Raw genomic sequence first — 26,624 nt, 5'->3', positions numbered from 1 at the left:
TATTTTATCAAACCAAACCAAACCAAACCAAAATGGTTTTTCACCCCAAACTGGCAAAGAAAGAATTAAAGTGTGGTTCACTGTCATTTAGATACATATGTAAACATCATGAATAAATATACTCAAACCAGATCCAATTATGTATTAATGTGATGTCATATATTTCATGAATTTAAGACATTCTAAATTAACATTTGCAAATTCATCAATATTAACAAATAGGTGAATAAAAAAACCTTTATGTTCATCTAGCTATATATAAAATCATTTGATACAAAATTTATTCTTTTTACAAATTCTTAGTATTCTTGACATAGACCAACTTAGTTTAAATGATGAAACTCTGGAGGTATTTCTCTAAAAGTCAGCCAAAGATTTCTATTATTATCATTATTATTATTTTTTTTTTCCATGAAAGATCCAACCAATAGTTGCACTGTTTTCCCTTCGGGATACTGACAATCTGGTATCTGATGGTGGTGGTGGGATATGTTATAAAATAAGAGGAAAAATACCCTCATTTGTTATACCTATGGAAACTGTAATCTTGGAGAAGAATTGAGGAAAATGTTTGTGATGTAATGTTATATAAAAGTGTCATATTCATGGTGATATAAGTGATCACAATTTTATATGTGTGTGGCTAGAAGAAACCACACTAAAATATTTACAATGATTTTCTTTGGAAAGTGGGATTTGTGGCTGTGATGGTTTGGAGCTATGTACCCCAGAAAAATACACTCTTAAACTTAATCTATTCCTGTGGGTATGAACTTTTATAAATAGGACCTTTTGATGTGGTTACTTCAGTTAAAGTGTGGCCCTGCTGAATCAGGATGGATCTTAGTCCTATTACTGAATGCCTTATAGGGAAGGTCTGAGAGAAAGAAAAAGCCAAAGTAAGCATCGAGAAACTGAAGATCAATGGAACCTGGAAAACAAAAGAGAATCCAGGAGAGGCTACCAAGAGCATTAACTTGTGGTAAAATAACCAAGGACCAAAGATCACTGGCAGCCAGGCCCAGGATGCCAAGTCTTCTGGGAGAAAGCATTGCCTGCCGGTGCATTGATTTTAGATTTCTACCCTCAAGACCATGGGCCAGTAAATTCCCATTGTGTAAGCCAACCCATTGCATGACAGTTCTTTGGTAGTCAGGGGAAGTAAAATAAGGGCATTTAAATTTTTCTTAACCATTTTCATATTTTCTTCAATGAACTTTTATTTTCTGATTATAAAATTTTGAAACAAATGTTTGAAATTTTTCTTAGTCAGGAATCACCTTGGTGCCAGAGTTAGCATATTTCTATTCTTCTAATGATTAGGACATCACAGAGTCAAAGACATTGAAGCATTTGTTAGCCCAGCTTTCTCTAAAACCCGAGGAGGAAAGAGAACATCAATGGATAGGAAATTGGAGAGATTTTCTTCTGCTTTATTATGCAGGTTAATTGATTGCATTTAATGATCTGATTTCAACCACCCTCACAAATATGTCCACCTTGAGCAGACATATTGACACAGCCCTAATTCTTTCAAAACTAGAATCCACTACTTAGAATGTGGCCAAGCTTAGCAGCCCAGATAGGATGTACCCCAAAGCATCAAAAATACCGTCCAATAGAAAAGAAAGAGGAGGTGCCTGGTGGATAGGAGGGACCATGAGTAAACAGCAGGGACTTCTGTTACCTTTGCTTCTTTATTTCTGTCCCAAAAGAGGTAAAGTTTCAATTTTGTTGCTTCCTGAGTTTTGTCCATCTCCCCCAAAGGGTCTGTGTTTAGGTTGGTCTCCAGTGCCTATTGAAGAGAAAAAAACTCCAAAGGAAAGAAAACCTTCATGGATCACATGCATATGCCTGTCATCTACCTGTATTTGCACACAGAAGGTAGTAGTAGTTGGTTTGTAGCATATATAAACTTAGCCAGCATTTCACATTTCGTACAAGGAGTCTTTTGAATCATGCTATGCCACACCCATCCTGGAATATTCCTAGGAGGAAACTGCCAGTGTTAAATATTGCATTTCTACTTCCTGAATCAACTAGTTTCCCTATTATTTATGAAGTAACTTTGTTCTTCACACCTGATAATCTAATTTGGACTCTAAGCAGATTTTTAAAAAATTTTTCCATGGTAAGAAGAAATGAATAAATTAAAAGTATGTTCATAGATTTCCAAGATATTCCCTTGACTTAATAATTATTTTGTCCATATATATTTTTTCATTTATTTAGAACTTTTCAAATTAAAAAAGAAGAATAAACCTGAGGAACTGTTACAAACTAGAAGAGACTAAGGAGGATAACAGTTATATTCAATGGGAGATCCTGGAAAAGATTCTGGAGCAGAAAAAGATATTAGTGGAAAATTGTTGCAATTTGAATAAGTTCCATAGTTTAATTAATAATAAAATATAGTGTTAATTTCACATTCTTTATGATTGCACTATGGTTGTTTAAAATATTAATATTAGAAGGGGGGAAGGGTTATTCGGGTACTCTTTGAACTGTCAACTTCTCTGATAGTCTAAAATTGTTCAAAATAAAAAGCTTAAAAAAATACAAAAAATAGATTATTCAGAATTTACCATTTCCCTTTTTCATTTTCTTTCAGAAACAAATATTTTCAATTATGCCCTACCTGAGGGTAGTATTCTTACTTTCTCCACACAAAGTAGACAGCTTGTCCTGGTGAGACTTCAGATATTAAAAAAGAACACAGTTTTAGATAGAAACATATTCATACATTCGTCATTCCTACGTACAGTGCTTTATCAATTTTTATGTGTCCACATGCTAAGTTCACTGTTTTTGTACTTCCTCATACCAGTTAACATCTCAGATCTCTTAAAGCTGTAGCTATGCTATAGGGCTGGTTAAGAAGCCCACTACTCCAGGTTACTGGGGTAGAGTCGAGGGAAGTAGACCTAAGGGGATGCTGTCATCCCTACTAAATGGCCCGTCTTGAATTTATGTTCAATCTGCCATATAACTAATCTTATAATTATATAAATAAATTATAACCAAACTTATAGTACATATAGGCTGTAAGTAAATCGATCTGTCATATAAGTATGCTCCAATCTCTGTGCCTTAAAATTTTTCAGAGGATCCACAATGGCTCTTGTAGCCAATTTAAATCATTCTTTGTTTTCCTTAGCAGGGACGCTGTAATCCCAGAAGTGATTTAAAGTAGTGCCTTTAAACTATGTGAAAGGTAGTAACTTCTAAAGCTTTAGGGATTTTGTCTCAAAGATCTAATTATACCTAACTTAGTAAGCAATAATTTATTATTTAAAATAAATAAAAAAGTTTGTAATTAAATAAATAAATAATACATACACATTGCAGAAAATCTTGGAAATTTGGAAAAGTCCAAATGAAGAAACTAAAGTCATCTATAATTTCAACTACAGTAACATTAATATTTTAGTGTATTAATTTGTATATAATATATATGAATTTGAGAGCACAGTGCATATCTAATGTTATAACAACTTTTTAAGCTAACTGTACATTATGAATTTCCCCATGTCATTTTATTAGATAATTTTAACTGATGTAAAAATATTCATAAATGGAAAATGGTAAACAAAAATAAATGTGGAATGACAAAGTAGTTTTCCACTTCTCTTGAACTTTTGAGAGTAATGACAATCGTGGAAGACTGGGGCCAGAGATTCTTTTCATTCCTTATTCCTTATGAGTAAAGACCTATTCCCATCATTATAATATCTCAAAAATGCCCTTTTTATAGTATTAGAAATGAATGCAATGTAGTACATATTTCCTCAGTGGGAAGAAGCAGATAGAAGTGTACCATTGATGATCAAAACTGTGGGTGCCTTGTCTCAGGAGAATAGTCAACACATTTCTGCCATTGTTTTCCAATTGTCTCTTCTACTCCCACTTATCTTTTGTTAACTTTTTGGCTCCCTAACCAAGTCATGGGATAGCTTCAAGCCTTAGTATTTGAACTCCTTCCACACTTGTGGAGCACCTCTAGAATTCAAAATGCCTTCGTAAGAAGGACACACACTTTAGTAGTGAGACCTGAACTCATTTGTAGTTAATAAACTATGAAGTAACAAGATGGTACATATAATTTGATAAGATAAGAGCCAACCGCACTGTAATGACATTATAAACATGTGTACCATTTATTTAGATTTTTTTCCATATTTTGAGATCCAAATGTGTGAAAGATCTTTCATTAAATTTTGATGCCAAAATTCTGGTAATATACAAAGAAGGAAAAGACACAATTCTTGTTCTCAAGAAGCACATTTCATAAACAGAAGACAAAGCAAAATGAAACTTGTTCCAAAGGGTTAAAAATAAAGAGCAATAATTTTCCAATAGCTTTCTGCATCTATAAACATTACTATGTGGTATTTATTTTATTATTTTATTTTTTTTGGCATGGGCAGGCTCCAGGAATTGAACCTGGGTCTCTGGCATGGCAGGCAAATCAGGTATTTATTTTTATGATATTATCATAGTGCCACTGTTTGAATTTTGAATAATAAACCACTCCTGAATTTCTAGAATTAAATTCACTTGTTGTTTTCTATCCTTTAAATACAACACTTTATTCAACATTCTGATTTCTGCATTTAGGATTTTTCCAACTATATTCATAGGACAAATAGGTTCTTAATTTTCCTTTTCAAACATATCCTTATTAGATTTTGGTATCAATTTTATTCTGGCTTCATAAAATGAATTGGGAAAGTTTTCTACATTTTTCTATTCTGTGACTAGATTTTATAAAATTGAACTTCTTTATTCCTTAAAATGTTGAAATAATTAATTGTGAATTCACCTAAGCTTTAACAATGGATTCAGTTTTCAAATAGATACAGAGACTTCTGGTTCCAGACAAGGTGGAGTAGAGTCAATTCTCTCTCTTCTTCTTCTAAATAAAGCTAATCCCCTGGAAATTATATATAAAACAAACATAAGTAGACTGTGAAAGGTGATAAGAAGAAGAAAGTCCACCCAGGGATCTTGGGACCTGAGGAATCACACAGCAGTGAATTTTCTGGGTTTCCTTCTGCCTTTTATGTATTATAGACTAAATACTAGAGAAGTTTCCAGTGGGAAGACACAAAGTATGAAGGAAGACTTATTCTGGTCAAGGCACCAGGAAAGGAGTGGCATAACAAGACAGAAAGCTTTTTGGCAATAATCTCACTACTTCAGCCAAACACCACAGAAAAATCTGCAATCCCATTCCACCTATATCAGCGAAGATCCATGGGGGGGCTTATCCATTTTCTCCCAAGTGTAACAGATGCCAATCTCTTATATCCAAGGTGTGAGCTAGGATTTTTTGCCATATTCCAGTGGTAATGACTCTCATTGATGAGCATGGGCTTCTCCTTCATCAAGAGGTAATGAGGTGTCTCTTATCCACTTCTTCAAGTTGTTATAACAGAAGCCAAGTGGGGAACCTGCGCTTCTACCCACACCTTGTATTAATGAGAAAATCATCCCCTTTCTCTATTTTTTAGGTTTCAGAGAAGTTCTGTTAAAACAAAAGAAGATTTAAATAAGACCCAGAGTCTCATAATAACCCAACTTTCTAGAGCACAATAGATTCTGCTCATACATATCACTGCTCACATAAAGGACCAGGAAAATCTCAATGGAATGAAAAAAGACAATCTCTAGAGGCAAAAGTGTGATGGCACAGATGTTGGAATCATTTGACAAGGAAATAATAAATAATAATAAATAATATGTAGCTATCATAAAAATGCTTCAATTAGGAATTATGAACACATTTAAAATAAAGGAAAGAAATACAAAGTCTTGCCAAAAAAAAGAGGGAAGTTCCAAAGCAAAGATATAGAATATACAAATAAGGACCAAATGGAAATTTTAAAACAGACAGTACAATAATGGAAATGAAAATATCTGTTGAATGGACTTAACAGCACATTGAAAGAGGCAAAGGAAAAAAATCAATGAACTTGAAGATGGAAAAATAGAAATTACCCAACCCAAATAATGGAGATAAAAAGACTTTAAAAATGAGCAGAGCCTCAAGGATATGTGGGACTATAATGAAATATCTAATATTTATGTCACTGGAGTTCCAGAAGGAAAGAAAAAAGAATGTGGGGCTGAAAAGGTATTCAAGTAAATAATAATGAAAATTAGCCAAAATTGCCAAAAAAAGATCAATAAATGTAAAGGTTAAAAAAAGCAGAGCAAACCTCAAAAAACAGTAACCTAAAGAAATCCACACCAAGGCACATTGAAATCAACTTCTGAAACTGGAAAAAAAAAATCTTGAAACATTGAAAGAGAAATGAGGAAAAAATTGAATGACAGTAAACAGTATAAACCATAGAGGCCACAAGGAAGTGCTAGGACATTCTTCAGGTGCTAAAATGAAAGAACTGTCAAATCAGCAAGAGAGAACTTGTTGCCACCAGACCTACCTTTAAAAGAATGGCTAAAGGTGGTTCTTAAATAAAAAATAAGAAGAATAAATCCAGGAATATAAGGAAGTACTTGGAAAAAACAATGGAAAGTGTAAACATATGGGTACAAACAAGAGACTATTTTCTCCTCTTGAATTTTCTAAATTATGTTTGATGGTCGAGGCAAAAATTATAACAATGTCTGATATGGTTCTTTATGTATGTAGAGGAAATATTCAAGGCAATTTATGTATATATATATAACAGAGAAGTTAAAGGGATTTAAACTGAAGTAATATTTCCACCCTTCACTTGTAGACTGTGATAAATATATATGCATAATACAGCTTTCAGAGCAACCACTAAATAATCTGCAGTGATATACCTCAAAACACTATAGATAAATATAAAGAAGTTCTAAAAAATATTCAGGTAATACACAGAATCTAGGAAAAAGGAAAAAAGAAAAACAAAAAAGAGACAAATAGAAAACCAATAGAAAAATGGCATACTTAAGTCTCAATATATGAATAATTATGTTAAATACAAGTGGTTTAGGTATTTTTTTTTGCATGGGCAGGCACTGGGAATCGAACCTGGGTCTCTGGCATGGCAGGTGAGAACTCTGCCACTGAGCCACTGTCTCATTGCCCAAGTTTTTTTTTTTAAAGACCCAATTATATGCTGTTTATAAGCAAATTACTTACAGTAGATCAATACAGATAGGTTGAAAGTAAAAGGGATGGAAAAAATATATAATGCAAACATTAATTTTAAAAGAACAGTGGCTATTATCAGATGAAGCAGACTTCAGAACAAAGAAGATTACTTCAGCCTGAGAGTCCATTATATAATAATAAAAAGTTCAATCCACCAAGATGATACAGAAATCCTAAATTTATATACCAGGCAATAAGGCTATAAAATACATGAATCAAAACTGATAGAACTGAAAAGGGAAATAGACAAATCAGAATTATAGTTGGAGACTTTGGCACCCCTCCTGTAGCATGAGAGAACAGCTAGAGAGATAATTAACAAGGATATAGAAAAACTGAACAACACAACCAATTAACATAATATAATGGACATTCTTAAATACTGCATCCAACAAAGAAAAAATATTCATTATTTTCAAATGTCCATGGGATATTTACCAAGATAGACCCTATCCTGGGCAATAAACCAAACCTCAATATATTTAACATAATTTAGAAAAATACAGAGTGTGTTTTCTGGCCACAGTGGAATCAAACTAAAAATCAATAGCAGAGTGCTAACATGAAAATCTCCAAACACTTTGAAATAAAAAAGCATAATTCTAAATAGCCCATGGGTCAAAGAGGGTATCACAAGTGAAGTAAGAAAATATATTAAATTATAATGAAAATTCACTGTATCAAAATTTCTGAGATGCAGCTATAGCAACACTAAGAGGAAAATTTATAGCACTAAATGGCTATGTTATAATATAGAAAAAGTCTCTTATAAGTAATCTAAGCTCCTACCTTAGGAAATTCAAAAAGAACAAAATAACCCCCCTCCCCAAAAAAGCAGAAGGATGGAAATAACAAAGATAAGAACAGAAAGCACTGACATTGAAAATGGAAAACAGTAAAGAAAAATGATTAAACAAAGGCATTATCCTTGAAGAGATCAATAGAATTGACAAACTTCTATCAAGACCTACGAAGAAAAAAAGAGAGAAGACACAAATTATCAATATCTGGAATGAAATGGTTATATTATTGCAGACCCTGAAGACACAAAAGATTAGAAGTAAACAATACAAGTCACACTGCACACCTAAATTTGAAAACTTTTGATGAATGTGGCAATTTAATTCAAAAGCACAAACTACCACTGCTCAACAAATAAGAAATAATTTGAACATCCTTATAAATATTAAAGTAATTGAACTTAAAATTCCCTCCCCCCCAAAAATCTCCAAGCCCAAATGGCTGCACTGAAGAATTTTACTAAACTTTAAAGAGGAATTAACACTAGATCTATAAGTATTATACAAAAATAGAAGAGGAGGGAACATTTCTCAACCCACTTTTTGAAGTCATTATTTCACTGAAATGAAATAGACAAAGACAGCATAAGAGATTAAAACTGTAGACAAATATTCCTCATGAAGATAGATGCAAAAGCTTTTCAAAAAGTAGCAAGTTGATTTTCACAATATTTAAAAAAATTCTATACCCGAATGAGTGAGTTTATTCCAGAGATGCAAAGCTACCTGAATATTTGAAAATCAACTGGAGTAACCCAACATATTAACAGACTAGAGGAAAAAAATCAATGATCATATCAATTAATGCAGAAAAAGCATCTGCCAAAATTTGATACCCATTAATAATAAAATTCACCATAAAATGAAATTTTATTTATGAAAAGAGAATTTACTTAACTGCATGAGGTGCATCTACACAAATCCTACAGCTAATTTTATATTAATGGTTAAAGACTGAATTTCTCCTAAGATCTGCATAAGGGCAAGATCTATTTTCACCACTCTTATTCATCATAGCCCTGGAAGTTCTTCACAGTGCAGTGAGGCAAAGAAAGAGGAAAAGGGGGTTCAGATTGAAACAGAAGAAATAAAAGTGTCCCTATCTGCAGATAACATGATGGCCTATATAGAATCCAAGGAATGTAAAAAGAAATTTCAGCAGCATCCAAGATAAAATGTACAGAAATTAATTGCATTACTAGAGACTAACAATGAACACAAGTAAAGCAAATAAAAAATACAGTCCCAGTCACAATCACCCCAAAAAGAGGTAGAGAGAAATCCTTAGATAGCTGTCTAATAAACCATACTCAGAACTTGTATGCTGAAAGCTACAGAACGAAGATGAAAGAATTTAAAAGAATCTAAATAAATAGATAGACATACAGTGTTCAATGATTAGAAGACTCAACATAATAAAGATTTCAATTGTATCCCAATTATCAAGTCCTACCAAAACCTCAGCAAGTTTTTTATTCATACAAACAAGCTTACTTTAAATTTTATGTGAAAAAGCTAAGGAACTAGAATAGTTAAAGCGATTTTGAGAAAGAATGGTGGGAGCAATTATTCTACCCAATTTTAAGATTTCTTACATAACTACAGTATTCAAGACTGATTGGTATTGGTGGAGGGATGGACACATAGAAGAGAAAGAATACCCAGAAATAGACTCACATGAATATGGATAACCATTTTTTTTTTTTTTTTTTACAAAGGTGCGAGTATGTCATTGGAGGACAAATGGTTTCTTCCACAAAAGGTGCTGGAGTAATTGGATATAAGCATAAGTAAAAATAAATAAACCTCAAACTGAACTTTCTACCTTATGAAAAAACTAAATTGAACTAGATCATAGATTTAAATGCCAAATGTAAATCTGTATAACTTTTAAGTGGAAGTAAAGGAGAAAATCTTGCTTGGTGAGTAGCAAGATAAAAGAGAAAAATATATAAGTTGAACTTCAAAATTAAATACTTTTCTCAGTTAAAGATACTCTTAACATGATGAAAAATCAAGTTAAAGACTGGAAGAAAATATTTCCAAACTTCTTATCTAACAAAGGACTAGGATCTAGAACAAATAAAGAATGTTCAAAACTCAACAGTAAAAGAACAAATAATCCAATTAGAAAATGGGAAAAAGATACAAAGAGGAATGGATGTCAAATAAGCACATGAAAATCATTAAAAAAATTCCCAACCTTGCCTGTGGGAATGTAAAATGGTACAGACAACAAAGTGAATAATAGTTCGCAATTTTCTAAAAATTTAAACCTGCACTACCACCTGTCCCAGGAACTGCACTCTTGAATATTTAATCTGGAGACATGAAACTTTCTGAACTCAAAAACCTGCACATAAGTGCTCATAGAAGCTTTAATTGTAATAACCTATAACTGGGAACAACAATATGTCCTTTAATTGGTCAATGTTGGACAAATTGTGGTATATCCACACCATAGAATACAACTCTTAAAGGGAAATGTGATTAATGTACACCATTACTTAGAGTGATGTCAAGGGAATTTTACTGAGTGAAAAAATGAAATTACAGGAGGTCACATACATGAAATTACAAGAGGTCACATAATGTCATTTATGAAATATTCTCAAAATGTTAATAAATGTAGACATGGAGGCTGTATTAGTTGTTGCAAGGGATTAAGGATGGAGGTGGGGAGGGGAGTGGAATAACTATAAAGCAGTAGCACATGGAGCTCTTTGTGTTGCTGGGATAGGGCTGTATCTTATTTACTGTGGGGTGTTACACAAATCTACACACATCATGAAGTAGCATAATACTGTTCACATACATTGTACCAATGCCAATTTTCTGTTTTTTATGTTCGGTAGTGAAGATGCAACCATTATGATAAACTGGGTAAGGAGAAAATGGAAACTTTCTGTACTATTTCCTACTTTTTTTGACTCTAAAACTATTTCAAATTAGAAGTTTAAAAATCGGATATAGGATTATTCGTATCTCTTGTTTCTTCTTGGGTCAGTTTTGGAAGATTATGCTTTTCCTAAAATTTGTTGATTTGATCTAAATTGTCAAATTTAGTGTTATAAATTGCTTATTTATTACCTTTTAATATAGACCCTGACATGAAATCCCTTATTTACCTTAACTTTAGTAAGTTCATTTTCCTCTTTTTCTTGATAAGTCTTTCTTGAGTTTTATAAAAGGAATATCTCTTACCAAACATGTACTTTTGGTTTAGTTGATATTATTTGTGTTATATTTCTTTATTATTTCATTGATTTCTTCTTTTATCTCTATTATTTCTTTCTTTCAATATTTTTTATTTGATTTTTTGTTCTTTTTATAACTTTGAAATAGAATCTAAGATCATTCTCCAAAATAGGTATTTTGGCTATAAATTTCCACCTAATCACTTGCTTTTACTGGATTCAATAAGTTCTTATTAGCATCTTTTTATTATTCAATTCAAAATAGCTTTAATATTTGTGTGATTCTGCCTCATCCCATATGTTATTTAGGAGTAGATTGTTTAATTTCCTAACATTTGGGAATTTTTAGTTGTCTGTTTTTTCTAGATTTATTCCATATTGTCAGAGAACATTCTATGAGTGATTTCAACTGTTTGAAAAATTTTGAAATATATTTTATAGTCCATGTTATGGCCATAACATTCATTCTGTATATATATATATCCTGCTTACTGAGATAAATGAGTTGAATTTCTGTATTTCAATGGTTATATATTCAACACCCAGTATTATCATTTAATTCTTTGTAACAGTATATTTTCATTGAAAATATTTTAACTGCTCAAAATTTCTGGCTCTGTGTATTCTAGAATTCTGCCTCACATGATTACAGGATGCTTATTTTCTGTTTTTCTTTTATAATAGTTGTGTTCACCATTTATCACATTATTATTCACTATAGAGTTCATTTTTCTATGAGGCACTTTGCTGTGCCTCTGTCTCTTGCTGTCTCAACAAATTAAGCATCTGTAGTTTTTGATCACATCTCTGATTCTTCCACTGATTGGGTTTTGGGATATCCCATTTTAATTCTATTTCACTTATCCCAATTTTATGTCCCTGATCTGTCCCTTGTATCACAGACTAATTAATATTCTCTTGCTGCCATACTTTTATTAGCTTTCCATTCTACCACTCTTCTATCTTGTCATATTCTTTCCTGTTTGTTCCTCCAGCAGTAGAGAGAGTAATAACGAGGCTATGATAGAAACTTTCTTGATAAAAGAATGAATATACTTAGCATGATGTAGCTACATTATGGCTAATGTTAATAATTTTGAGAAACTTTGACCTGATGGACTAGAGATGTTGAGTGTCTTCTCAATGAAAAAGGTAGAAAATATTACTTTTATCTTGAGTTTGAAGGGGTGAAATTAAATTTTCTAAGCTTACCATTGTCAAAACTTTATTTTACAATTAAAATGAGATAACAATGTTTTATAGAACAGAATAGCCTTAAACCATGTTAAATTTCTAGGACTTAATTATATTATTATTTTACTTTGGGCAGACTGAAATGGACAAGTATACCAGGTTACTGATAATGGGGCCAACATGGCACTTGAAGGCAATATGCTGGAGGTGGAGAGGGGTTGGGGAAGTAGGCAACACAAGCAGCAGCCCCTCAAAGGTAAAATGTGAATTTATAAGTGGCTCTGCATGAAGGAATATAGACAGAAAATTGGAATCAGGGATTTTGACCTCAGATATTCAAAGCCTTGGCATTGGTTTGCCATTCTTATAATGGGTTGCAATTCCTGGCAGGGGACTAAAGTAATTCAGGGGATATACGGCAGAAGCAAGGTGCTTTTCCTGGGACAAAGGAGGCCTTAATTAGTGTTGACTGAATTGAATGAAATCAGAAAAGGAGAGAGTAATAGGAATGACCAGGGCTTGGGAATATTGAAGAGAAGACCTTGATCATGAGCCCCTATATGTCTGCCTTAATTTCTTCTTGCAATAGTTGTCCTGGAAATGGTTGGAGAATTGTAGTTGTAGGTGAAATTATATGGTTGGTAGCACAAACAAACATTGTTTTATATATATATATATATAAATATATATATATTTATATAAATGTAAACAAATATTGTTATAATCCTATATCCACCACAGTGACTTTGGGAAATATGCTTAATATCCTTTGTCTGTTCCTCATATGAACTTTCTGAAAGTAATTCCATCCCACAGTATTATGATGAGCAGTACTGCCCATAGACCTGGGCAAGCAGGGACCATTTCCAGGAACCCATATTCCCTCCAGTGCCTTGGAGTGGCCAAAACTGGCAAGTGATACCATTAGGGGTGCCATATTTAACAAATAAAAATACAGGATGCCTGGCTAAATTTGGATTGTTTCTAAATGCCTATGCATTTGTACCCTGACTTAGAAGAAAAACATTGCATGATAAATACTTATGTCAAAATGATTTATCTTTGATTTGAAACAAGTTGTATTTCTCATTCTTTAGTTATATGTCTCTAGTGATTTGGCTGTTAATATTTTTTTGTTTTTCAGGGTTTGCTTATAAAATTACTTGCAGTTATAGCGTATAGTCCATGTACATTGTACATAGATTCTACAGTGGTCACATTCAGCTAATCTAATTCTTTCGTCTATTGGTTATTCCTTCATAAGAAAACATACTCAAAATCAGTATTATGAGTTGATATACTGAACATCTGATTATGTAAAATTAATTCTAGGAATTGATCTTCATATTTGATTTGTTGAAGCACATAATGCCATCTTTCATGACAAAAGTGGCTTTGGGATCCTTCAGGATTATGTTGTATTTCTTGTTCAATGACTTTTAAATGATGCTGTCCAATGTTGTGGCAATCCAGTTTGAGCATGATAAAGGACAAGTTTGGATAACCTTTTGGTTTTGTGAGTTTGAGGAGAGAGCATGAATGATCAAAATTAAGATATTGTCCATGTTGTTTTTGCTTTTTGTGAGACCAATGAGACAAAATAGAGCTTAGAGACTGTATTAGTAAGGGTTTCCAAGGAAACAGAACCACCATATAACAGGATATATATGTATAATGTGAATATTGTGAGACGTATTATAGGAATTGGCTCACATGACAGTGGGGGTTGCTAAATCCAAATTCTGTAGGACAGGCTGCAAGCTGGAAACTCTGATCAGAGTTTTTGATGAATTCCCAAGGAGAGGCTGTCTGGCTGAAGTAGAGATGGAAAATTTTCCTTCTGATTGTTGACAGTATCAGTTATCCCTTTAAGGTCTTTAACTGATTGGATGAGACGTCTTTCATTGCTGAAGGCAATCTCCTTAGTTGATTTTGGATATAATCAGCTATAGATGCAGTCAGTTTACTTATGACTTAATTCACAAATATCCTCACAGTAACAATCAGTAAAGTGTTTGCCTGACCAAATAACTTGACCCTCTAACCTGGAAGTTGACACAGGAACTCTGCCATTACAAGAACTCTAAGATTCAGGGATTGAGAGGTCAAAATAAAAGTGATTAGCAGCTAATGTATTAAGAATTAATTTTCAGTTTGACCTAAGTATCACAGATCACTGTAACATCTCTATATCAGATATAATCAATTATAATGTCCAGATCTATGTCATTTTACCTGGGTCCTGAATTTACTCTTTCCACTGGGTGAAGAGCCAGAAGAGATATTGTTTTTTTGAGTTAAATTTAAATTGTGTTAGCAACATTGTTTTAATTGCTTCTGAGGGACTTCATTGCAGAAGTACTAGAAAGTTTCTAAACTCTATCCAATCTACATCATGAATTTTAAATTGCTTTGGGGATTAGAGGGATCCACAAAGCAGCAGATGTTAAGTTGCTGTGGTGCTCAACTGCCTAGTCCTTTAGAGGATCAACAGCCAGTGAAAAAACTGAGAAGAGTCCCAACTTTCATCTTTACAGGGAGATATTTCTATTTTGCCAATAATGAATTGTTTTGATAGTAGTTATAATACGGATGGCAGCAACTTTATTCTAAAGAGAATTAAGATGGGGTATTTCTTTATCTTACTGAAATTGAGATGGGATTTATGAGACCAGCAATGGAAGTAGGACTTCTGTTTCTGGCATTTTAATATATAAGTGCTCTATATGCTAATGAATTGGAGACATGAACAATTATAGCAAACTTTTAATGCTTCCATTTTTTTGAGGCTTACTCATACTCATGCATATCTCTGAATGTGTAGTGGGAGGAAGAACAACAGAGCAGCTGTTTTAGCAGAAGGAAGTGATTTCTTTACAGGGAGAAGATGATAGGTAATTTCTCAAGCATGGAGGCAAAGGGGTAAATTTTCTACTGTTGAAATTTCTCAGACCAGGTATATACTTATGATTTACCTCTAGATTGAAACCTGCATTGGAGTTTTCCTGAGGCAACTCACTGCACATTATGTGTATCAGGCAGGAGATAAGGTCACATAGAGTCACTTTATAATCTGTACTAAAAGAGATAACGATGTATTATTTACTCTAAAATATTTTCTTTTTTCTTTTATGGGTATTCCTAATGACTGAAGTTAATACTCCTGTAATATTGCAGATATACATTTCCCCCAAGGTAAAAATAACTTAAATTCCTTTTTCTCAGTTTGTTCTTTGAGCTGCTAAATTCTTAAACACAGGTTTAATTATCGTTGAGGCAGGAATTACCTATCATACTTTGAATGCTGAAGAGCAATGATTTTTGTTGAGGATGACAAATCAGTCACAGAGGGAAATGTTATGTTACAATATATAAGGTGCTTAAAATTGTAGACCTCACAGAAAAATCATATTGTATACATTTACATTTGTTTGGGCTTGTTTGATCAACATATATGGTGACCTTACATTCAATATCATTTCACATTCACAATACAATTGGACTGTAATTCCAATGCAGTTGCAGCTGTTCTGAATCTGTTTTCTAACAATAACATATATTTTAAGCTAAATCCACTTTCAAAATGTTGAAAGTCCAACTGATCATTATTAGAAGATCCTATCATATTTTTTGTGTTATGTATCTAATTTTAGGTCCACAATACCCATAAGGGCAACCACTTAGGATGTCAGCATATCTTACAGACATTGCTATAACAGCTCTACTTGTATCCCAGCCTCCACAGAACTGTCATTGGTGAAAGAAACCTTTAAGATGGAAAAGATCAATCAATCTTCTGTGACAGAGTTTGTCCTGCTGGGGCTGTCTGTCTACCCAGAGCTTGAGGCCATTTACTTTGTGCTGGTCCTATGCATGTACCTTGTGATCCTGCTGGGAAATGGAGTCATCATCATTGTAAGTGTCTACGACTCCCACCTGCACACTCCCATGTACTTCTTCCTCAGTAACTTGTCATTCTTGGACATTTGCTACACCAGTTCATCTATCCCACTATTTCTCAGCAGCTTCCTAACTTCAAAGAAAACCATTTCCTTCTCTGGGTGTGGAGTGCAAATGTTTCTCTCCTTTGCTATGGGGGCCACGGAGTGTGTGCTTCTAAGCATGATGGCATTCGACCGCTATGTAGCCATTTGTAACCCGCTGAGATACCCCGTCATCATGAGCAAGGCTTCCTATGTGCCCATGGCTGCTGGGTCCTGGATTGCTGGGGGTGTCGACTCTGTGGTTCAAACCTCCCTTGCAATGCAACTTCCTTTTTGTGGGGATAATGTCATTAATCATTTTACTTGTGAAATCTTGGCAGTCTTAAAATTGGCCTGTGCTGATATCTCTGTAAATGTTATTATTATGAGATTTACTACTGTTATTTTTCTTGTGGTCCCGGTACTTTTCATTTTTGTTTCCTATGTTTTCATTCTCTCTACCATACTGAGGATTCCTTCTGCCGGGGGACGGCAGAAAGCCTTCTCCACATGCTCAGTGCACCTGACAGTGGTAGTTATATTCTACGGGACCATCTTCTTTATGTATGCAAATCCCAAGGCTAAAGATTCTTCTGGTTCAGACAAGGAAGAATTCACTGATAAAATCATTTCTCTCTTTTATGGAGTGGTGACACCCATGGTCAATCCCCTCATCTATAGTTTGAGGAACAAAGATGTTAAAGCAGCTGTGAAGAATATGCTATTTTGGAAATACTCTTCGGAGGGACTATGAATACTATATATTTTTTGAATTTCTTACTCTGATTATGGAGCCAGATCTCACTTGGGGTTTCTAAAAGAGATAGAAGCATGGCTAGGCACCATTATATCTGAAATTCTTTCATGTGTGTGTTTCCCCATTCTTTGTTCTCCTAAACATGGTAGAGAAATTGAGCACATACCCTTTTTCTTCATGAGTGGATCATGGAAAAGAAGGACAAGAAATTTATGGGTAAAAGGAATCTCTTTCAGACCATCAACTATTCATGGGTACCTGTAGTTTAACTGTGAATGAAGAGTTCTGTAAACTTATGTGAGAGAAAATAATCTGTACTCCCTTAACCGCTTATCCTCTGTGGCACCATTTTTCTCATCTGACACAGTGTTCTTAGGAAGGTAAAGTAGAAAATTCTTCATTAAGGTTTGGAGTGCTATAGTCATATGTACTCAGTATTAGCTAAATTCATTATAGGGATGTCCTTGATCACATAGGAGCAAAGGGGAAGCATTTTAGGGTATTATGTAACTGACCTGTGAATATGCCATGATGGGACAAATATGAAGCTAAATTAACTAGGGCTAGATTTCATTATCCCTGCAGTCTGGCAAGTAAATTTCATTATCCCTGTAGTCTGGCAAGTAAATTTATCAAGAGCTATCTAATGAGCTTTGAAAATACATCCTAGTGACAGGATATTTGGTCTATCTTGCATTTCAAATACATCAGGGAAATGTCTTTGAATGAAAACTATTGCTACCATTGAGTTTTAAAAATCATTATTTAGTTTCTATAGCACTGGGCTGCACTTCTCTGAGAATATGATGATATGGGTGTCAAGTGTAATAAATTATGCATTACTTTAGTTTCATGAACATGTACTTTCCATTCATGCATCCAGACATTTACTTGATCATTCCATTATTTTCTCAACCCTCATTGGTTGATTACATATTTGTAATGATTGAACTTTTTGCTAATGATTGGAAAAGTCAATAAAATATACAAGATGAAAACAAAAGCAAAAAGATGGTCAAGGAAAATACAGACTTGTAAAGAACAGACTGAACATATATTGGGAAAATAGCATTTATTTTCTTACACATTTTCCTCTTTTGTGCCTTCTAATTTGTGCCCCTTGCAATCCTAATATGTTGGGCCCCTGTGGGGCTGAACTGGACTAATTTCAACTTCATATGAAAGGGTAAAAGGGGACTGTGAGAAAGGGGGGACAGAGGAATGAGGAAGAAAGCAATGGCAGATGGGAGATTTTGAAGAATGTGAGACTTGATACTTAACAGATAGTGCCAAAATGGAAATAGTGGAAAGAAAAAACTGGCTGAACAGATTTTTCATAAATTTGATGGTGGTATTCTCTGAACCTTTTCAGTGTCTCTGGAAAATAAAAGTAAATACATATACTATTCTTTAATACCTTTGGCAATGGATTCATTCCTTTTGAAGCATCATCATTCTGAGACTGGCTATAAAATGAGAGTAACCAGGGTGCAGTCTTAAGTGGGTCACAATTACAATGCAATGTGTTAAGTGCTATTTTAGAGGGAATGTGTAAATTACTGTGGATTCCTAGAGAGAGGAATCACAGCTAGGGAAATGGTTGCTTCTGCTAGGCTGGGCTGGAAAAAAAGTCTCATAATTTTTTGTGCAGAAAAAGCCTTTTCCAGACAGAGGTAATTGCATGTGGCAAGTTAAAGAATTCCACTGAGAATTTAGAATGACTGGAACCTGGATGGGTGGTGTTTGTTTTCTAATGATAGGGGAAAAGATTCAGAAAGCATGTTACAAGGCTCTGATAAAATATGCATATGTATAATCTGCACTTGTGTAAACATTAAATAATCTATAGAATGTGGTATACCCCAAAAGACCATTGGTGAATTAAAAAATTTAAAAATATTTTTCAGTAATCCCCAAAAGGCAGGGAAAATAACACAGAGAAACAAAAAAAAACCACAGGGATCAAATGGAAAACCAAAAGAAAATGGTCCCAACATATGAATAACATTACAGCATATAATAATGTCCCAAAATATGAATAATGTATGAGCAATTACATTACATATTAATGTAAGTCCCAATATATGAAAAACTTTTAGCACTAAATGGTTATATTTACAATAGATAAAAAGTCTAAAACCAATCATATAAGTGCCTAACTTATAAAACTCAAAAAGAACAAAATAAGCTCAAAACCAGAAAGAAGGAAATAAATATAAGGGCAAAAAGCCATGAAACTGCAAACAGAAAACCAGTAGAGAAAATCAATGAAACTAGAAGCTTGGCCTTAGAAAAGTTTGGCATAATGGAAAACCTTTGGTAATATCATTTTGGCTTTTGCAGTGAGACAAATCAGAAGAGGGAAATTTTCTAAAATGGCTGGTCTGTGTGCACATGTAGATGTTCATTCTTCACTCCTTCTCAGTTCTGCAACCCTCCTATGTTAATCTTGTTTACCTTCAGCTGTAAGGAGTAGAAGGGGTTGGTAGAGATTGAAGGGGGTTGGTAGAGATTGAAGTATAACATTGCCATGGCAATGCGGGAGAGAAGGAGCCCCAACTCAACACTACTCCCTCAATCTATTGATTGTCATTGGTCCGAATGACGTTCTTCCAGTTTCATTCTATTTTATAGACTGATACAAATTTCTGTTATTTCTATAGCATTTCCCTGTTTGAGTAAGGAAGGAGTAAGAAGTTTATGCGAATTTATTCTCTTCAGAAACTGGATATACATTATTTTATAATAGTTAATCAACAAGCAATTAAGAAAGGGACACCCCTAGTCCTGAGGCTTAATTTTGAACCAAAATTAAGTTAGATTGTCCTGTGTTACTTTTGCCAGGCCTCCATCACTTGCTATCACAACATTAAAGAGCTGTGGTTTTTGTTTATGACCTCATTTCTTCTCTTCCCACTAGCTTATGTTTTGTATGTCCCAGGTTTAGTCTATTTAAATGATTATATGTTATATCCCTATTCCTTCCCTTGTATTATGGATTATTTTTTTTTTTTCATTACTGACTTTCTGCTACTAGCTCTCCATTTGTTGCTTTTCTATCTTGCTAGACTCTTTCCTGCTGGTACAAAACCTACCTGTTAGAGAAGCTGACAGGCGATATAACACAGAGAGAATGATAATGAGGATGTGAGAGAGACCCCCATACTGAACATACACATAATGTAGCTACTTTATGGCTGATATCAATAAGTTCGTTAACTTTAGTCTGAAGGGCTACCTGATATCAAGTGTCTGCTTAATTTAAATGTTAGTAAATATTACCCTTATCTAAGTACAAAGGGCTGAAACTAAATTTTTTAGGCTTATTATGACATCACAATCCTATTCTCAATTGAGAAAACATTGAAAGAATTTGAATGGGGTGAATTCTTATAGGGAAATGAAGAGGATTGAATCAGGTGAAGTACTCATAAAACTCATTTGCATTAGTTTTCCCTTGGACAAACAGAAAGGAGTATACACACCATCTTCCCAGTAATGGTGTGAGAAGATAGCATTCAATGAACGTATGCCTAAGAGATGGAGAGGTACCTCTAAGTAGAGAACTCAAGCAGCGCGTGTCAGCCCCTCAGAGGAAAAGCATGGATTGATATGTAGCCCAGCATGGGGGAGAGCAGGGTGAAGGGAGTGCATAGGCCAATTTGCATGGCATATAGAGGAATAGTTTGCATTGTGGGTGTTGCCCTCAGGTATTAAGAGCTTCAACATTGGTTTGCCATTCTCATAATGGTCATAGCACCAGGAAAGGGGATTAAGTATTTCACAGGAACTGGTGCAGATGCAGGATGTAGTGTCTGGAACAAGGGAGATCTCAATTAGTGTTGATTGAATTAAATTATATCAGAAAGGGAGAAATTAAGAGTAATCACCATGTCTAGGAATGTTGAAGAACAGACCTTGATCATGAGGCCATATAGGCTCATCAGACTGTTTCATCTTACCGTCATTGTCCTGGAAATGGTTGGAGGGTTATAGCTGTAGGTAAAGGTTTTGGGGTGGGTGATGCATTTGAGGTAACAGGTATTGTTATAATCCAGTATCCAGCAGAGTGACTTTGGGAAATATGCCTAATATCCTTTATCTGTTCTTTATTTGAAATTTCTGAAAATAATTCTGTGCTGGTTTGAAAGGATGTATGTCCCCTAGAAAAGCCATGTTTTAATCTAAATCCCATTTCATAAAGGCAGAATAACCCCTATTCAATACGGTATGTTTGAAACTGTAATCAGATCATCTCCCTGGAGATGTGATTTAATCCAGAGTGGTTATTAAACTGGATTAGGTGGAGGCATGTTTTCACCCATTTGGGTGGGTCTTGATTAGTTTATTGGAATCCTATGAAAGAGGAAATATTTTGGAGAAAAAGAGATTCAGGGAGAGCAGAGCAGAACAACATAGCCATGAGAAGCAGAGTCCACCAGCCAGCGACCTTTGGAGATGAAGAAGGAAAATGTCTCCGGGGAGCTTCATGAAACAGGAACCAGGAGAAGAAGCTAGCAGATGACACCACGTTCGCCATGTGCCCTTCCAGATGAGAGAGGAACGCTGACTGTGTCGCCATGTGCCTTCTCACTTGAGAGAGAAACCCTGAATTTCATCAGCCTTCTTAAACCAAGGCTGTATGCCTTAGATTAGACATGTCTATAGACTTGTTTTAATTGGACATTTTCTCAGCCTTGGAACTATAAACTAGCATCTGATTAAATTCCCCTTTTTAAAAGCCATTCTGTTTCTGGTATATTGCATTCCAGCAGCTAGCAAACTAGAACAAATTCCATCCCACAGGCATTATCATGAGCAGTACTGTCCGGAGACCTGTGAAAGCAGGGCCCCTTTCCAGGGACCCATATTCCCTCCAGTGTGGTTGTCATAGTTAGCAAGTAAAAGTGTACGATTCGCAATTACATTTGAATTGCTTCTAAATGCCTACGCACATTTATATTTACCTGGAAGAAGAATATTGCCTTAGAAATACTGATATGAAATTTAGTTGCTATTTGTCTGAAACAAATTTAAATATCTACATTGTATTCCTCCTTTTAAAATTGTATTTCTCTAAGGATTGGGCTCTCTTCATCATTTCTTTGTATTGAAGAATTCATCAAATTTCTTGCAGTTAGTGCATTTTCCATTTACATTGTAACAGAACTTCTTCAGGCTCACATCCAACCTATTGGATTCTTTTGTTTATTGAATCCTAATTAATTAGAAAGCATGATCAACGTTAGTATTATAAACTGGTATACTGAACATGTATTTGCATAGAGTTAGCAACTCTGGGAATTCTCTTCATATTTGATTTGTTGAAGCACATAATACCATCTCTCATGGCAAAACTAGCTTTTCCAGTCTTGCATTAATTGTTCAGTGACTTTTAAAATGGTGTCACCTTACAGAACAGATCACAGTTATTTTTTATTCCTTTTGCTTTCATACTATATACACAGATTTCGCTTGTTCCCATGCTGGAAGTATATTTTGTACATCTATATAAAGGAATTGAATTTTTCTCAATTTCAAAAAGAGAGTTATGTTAAATGGCATAATAATTATCTACTTCAAGTAGCATCCTTTCTCCTTCTTCAGTAATGTTGCATTTTGCTCATCCATAGAAATTTTCAATGTGTTCTTCCCATTGTTGTGGCTTGCCAATAAGGGCATGACACTAGGACATGGTTGAATAACCTAGTCATACGTGTTTTAGTTGAAGAGAGAGCATGAGAGCAAAATTAAAATGTTTGTCCATGTGGTTCTACCTGATTGAGAGGACAGGGAGACCAACTGAAGGGTAAGTACTCTGCAATTCAAGGGTTTGATGGCAAAATAAAGGTGATTAGCAGGTAAGATAATAAGAATAATGCAGCATTTCCCACATAAGTGTCATAGATCACTGTAACATCTTTCCATTAGTAATAGTCAATTCTGATTTCCAACTATTTAAACATTTTACAAGGTTAATATTCCTAAATTTGCAGGGTTTAAGCTAGAAGAGTATTACTAGTTTTTGAGCTACATTTAATATGAATTGTGTTAGCAACTTTGTTCTAATTGCTTCTGAGGGACTTCATCCCAGAAGTACTAAAAAGTTTCTAAATTCTATCCAATCCACATCATAAGATTTTAAATTGCTTTTGGGGTTAGAAGCAATCCTCAAAGCAGTAAAGGCTGTAAGTTGCTTTGGTACTCCATTGGCTGGTCCTTTAAAGGATCCCTTTCTAGGGAAAACAATGTGAAGAATCCCAGCTTCCATCTTTACTAGGAGTGGTCTCTATTTTGCCATTTACAAACTGGTTTTTTAAATAGCAATTGGAGTGACTTGTTTAAAGAGAGAACCAAGAAGGGGATAGTTCTTTTATTTGCCTTGCTGAAATTGAGATGGAATTTATGAGACTAGCAATAAAAGTAGGACTTCTCTTTGTGATATTTTAAAATATAAATGCTCTATAGTCCTGTGAATTGGGGATACAAACAATTTTAGCAATTTCTAGTGCTAGAGAATTTTTCATGTCTTACTCCTCATACTCATGCAGATCTCTGAATGTGTGATGGGAGGAAGAACAGAAGAGCCACTATTAAAGCAGAAGGAAGTGATTTCCTTGCAGAGAGAAGATAATATGTAATTTGTTGTGGCTGGAGGTAAAGGTGGAAAGTACCATTACTGAAATCTCTGTTTGTGTATTTATTTATGGTTTGCCTGTAAACTGAGACCTGCATTAGAGTTTTCCTGAGGCCAACTTGTTTTACACTATACACGTCAGGCTGGATATAGGGTCAGCTAGAGTCACTTCCTAATCTGTACTTTAAGAGACAAAGATGACTATTTATTCTAAAAATGTTTTCTTTTTCTTTTACAAATATTGCGTATGACTGCATTTAATACTCTTCTGGTATTTCAGGTACACATTTTCCTGCAAGGAAGAGATTGCTCAATTCCTTTTTTCTCAAAATGCATAGCTTCAGTTTGTTCTTTGAACTACTGAGCTCTTAAGAAATACAGGTTATAAGAGGGATGAGTTACCTATACCAATTTTGGGAGCCACCACACTTTGGATACTGAAGAACAATGATTTTTGTTATAGATATCAAGGTAGTAACAGGTGCAAAAATTTCAGTTACATATGTATATAGTATTTAAATTTGTAGAACCTCACCTGATTAATATCATTTTATACATTGTAGATAGTTTCTGGATTGTTTCATCAAAATCTATGGTGAACTTGCTTTCAAAATAATTTCAAATTCATAAGGCAATGAGATTACAATACCAACCCAAATATATCTATTCTAATCTACTCTATAACAATATTTATTTATCCTGAATCCATTTTCTAAAAGTTTGAAAGTTTAATTTGTCATTACTTAGAGGATCCTATCGTATTTTTATGCTATCTGTGTGTCCAGTTACAGGTCCACATTACCCATAAGCACAGTCATTAGGATGCCAACATATCTTACAGACATTGCTATAACAGCTCTACTTGAATCCCAGCCTCCACAGAACTGTCACTGGTGAAAGAAACCTTTAAGATGGGAAAGACCAATCAATCTTCAGTGACAGAGTTTGTCCTGCTGGGGCTGTCTGGCTACCCAGAGCTTGAGGCCATTTACTTTGTGCTGGTCCTATGCATGTACCTTGTGATCCTGCTGGGAAATGGAGTCATCATCATTGTAAGTGTCTACGACTCCCACCTGCACACTCCCATGTACTTCTTCCTCAGTAACTTGTCATTCTTGGACATTTGCTACACCAGTTCATCTATCCCGCTGTTTCTCAGCAGCTTCTTAACTTCAAAGAAAACCATTTCCTTCTCTGGGTGTGGAATGCAAATGTTTCTCTCCTTTGCTATGGGGGCCACGGAGTGTGTGCTTCTAAGCATGATGGCGTTCGACCGCTATGTAGCCATTTGTAACCCGCTGAGATACCCCGTCATCATGAGCAAGGCTTCCTATGTGCCCATGGCTGCTGGGTCCTGGATTGCTGGGGGTGTCGACTCTGTGGTTCAAACCTCCCTTGCGATGCGACTTCCTTTTTGTGGGGATAATGTCATTAATCATTTTACTTGTGAAATCTTGGCAGTCTTAAAATTGGCTTGTGCTGATATCTCCATAAACATTATTAGTATGTTTGTAGCTAGTATGGTTTTTCTTGTGGTCCCGGTACTTTTCATTTTTGTTTCCTATGTTTTCATTCTCTCTACCATACTGAGGATTCCTTCTGCCGGGGGCAGACAGAAAGCCTTCTCTACATGCTCAGCGCACCTGACAGTGGTAGTTATATTCTATGGGACCATCCTCTTCATGTATGCAAAGCCCAAGGCTAAAGATTCTTCCGGTTCAGACAAGGAAGAATTCACTGATAAAATCATCTCTCTCTTTTATGGAGTCGTGACCCCCATGCTCAATCCTCTCATCTACAGTTTGAGGAACAGAGATGTTAAAGCAGGAGTGAAGAATATGCTGTGTCAGAAATGCTCTTCTGAAGTAATGTGAAGACCATTTAAAAAATTTTTTTAAGTGCAGAGCCAGTTATCTGTTGGTGTTTCCAAGAGGTAGAAGAGTTGGTGGTACCATTAATTCTGAAATTATTGCTTCCTTATTATTTTTTCTCCTTAATGTAGAAAAGAAATTGAGGTCATACCCTTTCCCTTCATGTCTGAACTATGGAGTAGAAGGCCAGAGAATAATGGGTAACAGATTCTCTTTCAGACCATCAACCTCTCTGAATTTATTTTAACTGTGGTATGAAGAGTCGTCTAATCTTATGTGAAAGGAAAACACTTAACCCCTCATTCACTTAACCCCTCATTGTCCATGGTATCATTTTTTTCTCATCTCACAGTTATTCATAGGGAGGTCAAATAGAAATTTCCTTGTTAAGATTTGGAAGGCAATATGCATATGAACTTAACATTAAATGATGATATTCCCTTTCATCATATTGAAGGGTGGGGGAAAATTTTAAAGTGTTATGTGCCTCATCTATGACTATGTGATGATGAGACAAGTGGTAGAAAAATGAAGCTATATTGCTTAGGGCTGATTTCCTTATGTCTGGAACTTGGCAAGCATATTTATTGAGCTATATCTAAAGATGTTCTGTATTATTTCACCTCATAGGGATATTTGATCCCTTGAGTTTTAGACGATGAGTAATGGTGTCTTTAAGTGGAAGCTATTACTACCATTGAATCTTTTAAAAGATCATTATTTAGTTTCTGAAGCACTGGGTTGTATAACTCTTTGAGAATATGAATATATGGGTTTCAAGTGCAATTAATTATGTATTTGTTTAGTTACATTAATTTCCTGTAGAACATGAACTTTCGATTCATGCATTCTGACATTTACTTGATCATTCCATTATTCTTCAACCCTCATTTATGTAGTACATATTTGTGCCAGGCTTTGGACTAATGATTGGCAATGTCAGTAAAATATACTAGATGAAAACCAAAGCAAAAAGATAGTCAAGGAGAATAAGTCTTGTAAAGAACAGATTGAACATAAGTTGAGGAAATAGCA

General features: G+C 34.6%; 2 protein-coding genes and 2 long non-coding RNA genes across 4 annotated transcripts in view; 3 read left to right on the top strand and 1 right to left on the bottom strand.

Moving 5' to 3' along the window:
• Positions 1–23,760, top strand: part of LOC143659398 (uncharacterized) — a 95,960-nt gene extending 72,200 nt beyond the window's left edge. Inside the window, exon 3 of the long non-coding RNA XR_013163520.1 lies at positions 23,633–23,760. This is a non-coding gene — a long non-coding RNA (uncharacterized LOC143659398). The remainder of the gene's footprint in view (positions 1–23,632) is intronic.
• Positions 1,684–20,243, bottom strand: LOC143659378 (uncharacterized). Its single transcript, XR_013163511.1, has 3 exons — positions 20,177–20,243; positions 2,639–2,694; positions 1,684–1,795 (listed from the first exon to the last, which is right to left on the bottom strand). It is a non-coding gene; the product is annotated as an uncharacterized LOC143659378 (long non-coding RNA).
• On the top strand, positions 16,085–17,078 carry LOC143659372 (olfactory receptor 13C7-like). Its single transcript, XM_077132263.1, has one exon. It carries the CDS (start codon positions 16,116–16,118, stop codon positions 17,076–17,078), a length of 963 nt encoding a protein of 320 aa, XP_076988378.1. The 5' UTR covers positions 16,085–16,115.
• An 869-nt stretch (positions 23,761–24,629) lies between the features above and the next one.
• LOC143659368 (olfactory receptor 13C7-like) lies at positions 24,630–25,670 on the top strand. Its single transcript, XM_077132250.1, has one exon. The coding sequence runs from the start codon at positions 24,630–24,632 to the stop codon at positions 25,590–25,592; it is 963 nt and encodes a 320-aa protein (XP_076988365.1). The 3' UTR covers positions 25,593–25,670.
• The last annotated feature ends 954 nt before the right edge of the window (positions 25,671–26,624 follow it).

Source organism: Tamandua tetradactyla, chromosome 2 (genome assembly GCF_023851605.1).
Source record: "Tamandua tetradactyla isolate mTamTet1 chromosome 2, mTamTet1.pri, whole genome shotgun sequence".
Taxonomy (NCBI): Eukaryota; Metazoa; Chordata; class Mammalia; order Pilosa; family Myrmecophagidae; genus Tamandua; species Tamandua tetradactyla.
The sequence above is the reverse complement of the archived record's forward strand: the minus strand, read 5'-3'. Positions and strand labels throughout refer to the sequence as shown.